Source organism: Pseudochaenichthys georgianus, unplaced genomic scaffold (genome assembly GCF_902827115.2).
Source record: "Pseudochaenichthys georgianus unplaced genomic scaffold, fPseGeo1.2 scaffold_793_arrow_ctg1, whole genome shotgun sequence".
Classification (NCBI taxonomy): Eukaryota; Metazoa; Chordata; class Actinopteri; order Perciformes; family Channichthyidae; genus Pseudochaenichthys; species Pseudochaenichthys georgianus.
This window is the reverse complement of record NW_027263341.1, coordinates 12,501-17,166: the sequence shown is the minus strand read 5'-3', so window position 1 is coordinate 17,166 and position 4,666 is coordinate 12,501. Positions and strand designations below refer to the sequence as shown.

Genomic DNA, 4,666 nt, shown 5'->3' with positions numbered 1-4,666 from the left:
TCTACTTTTACTGAAGTACATGATCTGAGTACTTCTACTTTAACTCATGATCTGAGTACTTCTACTTTAACTCATGATCAGAGTACTTCTACTTTAACTCATGATCAGAGTACTTCTACTTTAACTCATGATCAGAGTACTTCTACTTTTACTGAAGTACATGATCTGAGTACTTCTACTTTAACTCATGATCTGAGTACTTCTACTTTAACTCATGATCTGAGTACTTCTACTTTAACTCATGATCAGAGTACTTCTACTTTTACTGAAGTACATGATCTGAGTACTTCTACTTTAACTCATGATCAGAGTACTTCTACTTTAACTCATGATCTGAGTACTTCTACTTTAACTCATGATCAGAGTACTTCTACTTTAACTCATGATCAGAGTACTTCTACTTTAACTCATGATCTGAGTACTTCTACTTTAACTCATGATCTGAGTACTTCTACTTTAACTCATGATCTGAGTACTTCTCTCCGAGGCACTCGAAGAGACAGAATTATAATAAATCAGTTTGGTTGCAGAAACAAAAGAAAGAATCAGAGACAGACTCGTTGTTCCCTTTTAATAAAGAATGAATGAATCATTAACCCCGTGAGCCGATTGGTGAAACACAAAGCCGTGAGAGAGGAGTCGCTCCACTGCAGGGTTAGAATACTATTAATAATACTAACAATAACACTAAACCCGCTTTGCATGGTTTTATCTGAACGTTTCTCAGGTCTGTCATGTTTCTGTAATTCCAATGGACTCAAATATATTAATTTAACACTTAGTGACGCAACAACATTCAAACGTTAATCCACGAGGACTTTTGGTTCAAATTAAATTAAAAGCCAGAATACGACTCAGTAAATCCCTCTCGCAAAGAAAAAGCCATTTTTAAAATATCCAAATTACTTTAAGAGCTTTAAAACATATTATATTAATGTGACAACAACGTCTTCTGATAAAACTAAAAATACATCCATAAAATTACACAAAATGTACTTTCAGCTTCAACCTGTGTTCCTAAATCAACGTCTGCTCTGATTGGGTTAAAAGACTAATATCGCAAAGCATGTAATTCTCTCTCTGGACTGATTTTGATCCATTTTGAAGATTAAGGGACTCAGATTGCTTTGATAAGAAAGTGTCCACAGAGGACATAATGTTCATCTTGCGCTCTATCCGATGGTCCAACTCTACTCGTGGTCGTCAGAATCAGTCCACAGAGAGAACAGATATGACCACGTTCTGGTTAAAACTGACACTTTTGATCCTGAAAATATCAGAAATGGATTCAGCATCTCCAACAACCCCCAACCCCACTCCTAAATGTCCAAATTAATGCTAATTGACGCAACTTATGCTAATTATTCACATGTCCCAACATCTGCAGGTTAGCATCCGGCAGTTTCTATGAGCTGGAGACCGACTCTACATTTCTATCATAAAACTTTGGGGTCCTCAACATTTCCTGGTTCACTAAGCTGACAGCGAGACTCTGATTTAAATAAGGGATCTGAAAGTGTTTGTGTTGTGAAGTTGATTTAGTAAAAGAAGATATCGCCACTGATTTGCAGACGTCTCTCTCCTAATGTGAGTCAATGGGAAAATGTCTCTTTGGGCCAAAATGACGTCACGCGAGTTGCAGTACCGCCGTTTGGCCACTAAGAAAATGTTGTTAATCGCCCTCTTAAGGCACTCCTCCTCGGGGCTCGGTGACTGCAGGGTTTTGGGAATCGAACCCCCCCCCCCCGACCCCGATTCTCCTCCTGAACTGTCCAGTCCGTGCTCTCGCCTCGTGTTACATCTCGTCAGCGTGAGCAGGTTTTGCAGGGTCTGGGGTGGCGGGCGCCGAGCGGTTCCCCTCTGCAGCCGCCGCATCGGAGCCTGGGTTTCCGAGGCTTTCTATTGGCTGTTGGAGGACAGCGGGGCCCTCCGGTCCGGCTGACTCCCCGGGGTCAGAGGTCGCTGACGGGGAGTCGGACTCCGCCGGGTGCTCCGTCAGGATGTTCCTGGAAATCACTAGAGAGCAGAAGATGATTTTACTTCACAGCGCCGGAGGTGTGTAATCTGCTGCTCATAAGCATCAACTCTTCGTTAATATGAATACCCCACTGTATAAATGTTGTCTGTAATTTGTATTGTTATTTATTCCATTTCAACAATTCGACAGTTTAACTTCTTATGTTTATTTAAATATCTTTATTTCATTTTATTTTAACCTTTTAAAGTTGTTTTATTTCTGCAGCGCAATTCAGACGCTAGGCCAGTGACCATCAACTGGCGGCCTGGGGGTGACTGTGGCTGAGTGGTTAGTGCGTTCGCCCCCCACTCATTTATGTTGTTGCGTCTCCTGAGTAAGGTGCAGTACCGGAGTCCAACAGAGAGGCAGCAGCTGCGGGACAGTAGACTGCGTACTGCGTACTCTGAAGAAGAAGTGATCCTTCGGTGAAGAGTCCGCTCTGCGCTCGGCCATTCCAAGTGCTTCACGTCGGCAATTGCACATTTTACTTCAAATTCTTGTGTACATAAATATTGTATCTGTTTTTTTGCACATTTTTAGATAATATTTATAGTTTTTTATTGCCACTTTTACTGTAACCTCTTGTTTTTGTATTCAGGTAGGCTATTTTCTCACATTTAGTCTAAAATATCAAGAGAACTTTGATAGAAGTGTTTAGTATTTACAGAAATGTACAAAAGGCCTTGATTTCTCCCTCAAAATAACACATTTTCAAGGATTTGTTGAACCTGTGGGAAAGTGTTTTTATGTCTTGGTGGTTTTTAACTCAATATTTTAAACAAATATTTTAGTATTTTAGTAATGGGACGTCTGCATCTTTGGGTAATCAGATAAACTAGCTTAGCTAACGTTAGCAGCAGCAACTTTCGTATTCACTGTTTTTACCGCTTTTTATCAGAGGAGAGGAGGAGACAGTGAAAACCTCCTGAACCTACAACCCTGAAGCTGAAGACTACAACTCCCATGATGCCACACTGCTCCACCACCACTCTAAACATACTGTTGTTTTCCCACAGTGCCCTCTAGTGGCAGAAAGTTCAGCATGATACAAATATGGGCTCAGAACAGTCTCATAATACACACATGCACACAGAAGGATTCACACTTGTGTTTTTCAGTGCACACACAAATGTCTTCCGTTTCATATTCATGTAAATAAAATCCAAATACAGATTTTTTTTTTACATAAGGCGCGTTCACACCGGAGTACTTTTCCCGTTTAGTTCCGTTATGTCGCGTTCACACCAAAAAGAGTACTTAGTGGCGGGAACTCTTACCCCCATGTTTAGTGCCTGCTAGAGAGGTGGTACCAAAAAAGTACCAATTTCTATTGGCTGGGCAAATTGCAAACCACGCCCCGTAAAAGTCCAAAAAAGTTTTGTGAAGCCGCCATTTTATTATCCTCGCATTAGCATTATTAGCATTAGCATTATTAGCATTAGCATTATTAGCATTATTAGCATTAGCCCAGCGCACAAACGCAGAGAGACTAACTTATGGCAGCACAAAAGAAAACATGGGAGCGGTGGAGATGTGGAGGTGTCGGCGTTCTGGAAGCCTTCCCCAACTCCGGGGACTTCCGGCCGGCGACTTCGGGCGGCAGTGTACGCCGTGAAGTGGTTTGCGGCCTGCCAGTAAACCCAAAGCAGAAGAAGACGAAGTGACGTCAGCGGCTCATTTGCCTAATCCTTCCCTCGGGGAAAAGTACTCCGGTGTGAACGCGGTTGGTACTTAGTGCCCTGGGGTACTAAGTGCCGGCACTAAGTACGGCAAAGTACTTGGCGTGAAAGCGGCTATATGTATTTTTGATCCGCATATTTGTTTTCTGTTTAAATCCTCTGCACCTGCAAACGCTTTCTGTGCACGGATCGCTGTGCATTCGTGTGTGGGTTTTTGGAGACTCCCCTGACGCTCAGCCGATTCGTGCTCCATTCTAAGCCAATCACAGCGCGCCCCCACGAGGGTATGATTTATTGCGTTCATGACGTAGCGCTTCATGTACGCATTTTGCGCTGTCAGATCCATGGAGCTAATCTCAGGTCACCTCCACTCCCAGTACAGCGCCACTTTCCGAACCACTGATGAAAGCTTGTGTAAACAAAACGGCAGAACTGTTTTAAACGTGTGTTTCCTGTGTGGCGAGTCCAGCTGCTTTATTTATGTCTGTCTGAAGTTGTTGTGAGTGTGGAGGGAGCAGCTACAGGTTAGCTGATGGATCAGTGGCCTGTACTACGAATCCAGTTCAACAGACCCTGGACATGTTTGAGTTACCCGGCTTACCTCATTTTAGTTACAGCCGCTATTGCTAATGTTGGTCCTCATTGGATCTCGACACCGTCCACGTAGCCATAGTGAAATAATAGAAAACATTACGCCTCTTTGATTTAATAATCGGAGCTGAAACCTCGCTGCCGTCTCATATTACACACACTTCCTTATCAGGCCTGAGACCAGCGCCTGCAGGCGGGACCGCGGACCTGTCGGCTGCGGACAGCATGCGTACATGAGGGGAGGCTCCAAAACCCACGCACGAATGCACAGCGATCCGTGCACAGAAAGCGGGTTGGGTTGTTGTTTCAAATGGAAAACATGTGTGTGGATAAAAAATACATGTTAAACTTTTTTCTGTATTTGGATTTTATTTATATG

General features: G+C 43.1%; 1 protein-coding gene across 1 annotated transcript in view; it reads right to left on the bottom strand.

The window, feature by feature from the left end:
• Nucleotides 1–557: 557 nt before the first annotated feature.
• LOC117444310 (cyclic AMP-responsive element-binding protein 3-like protein 4) overlaps nt 558–4,666 on the bottom strand; it is an 11,484-nt gene continuing 7,375 nt past the window's right edge. The window contains exon 9 of the mRNA XM_034079971.2: nt 558–2,016. Within this exon, the coding sequence (XP_033935862.1) occupies nt 1,796–2,016 (221 nt within the window). The 3' untranslated portion in view covers nt 558–1,795. The remainder of the gene's footprint in view (nt 2,017–4,666) is intronic.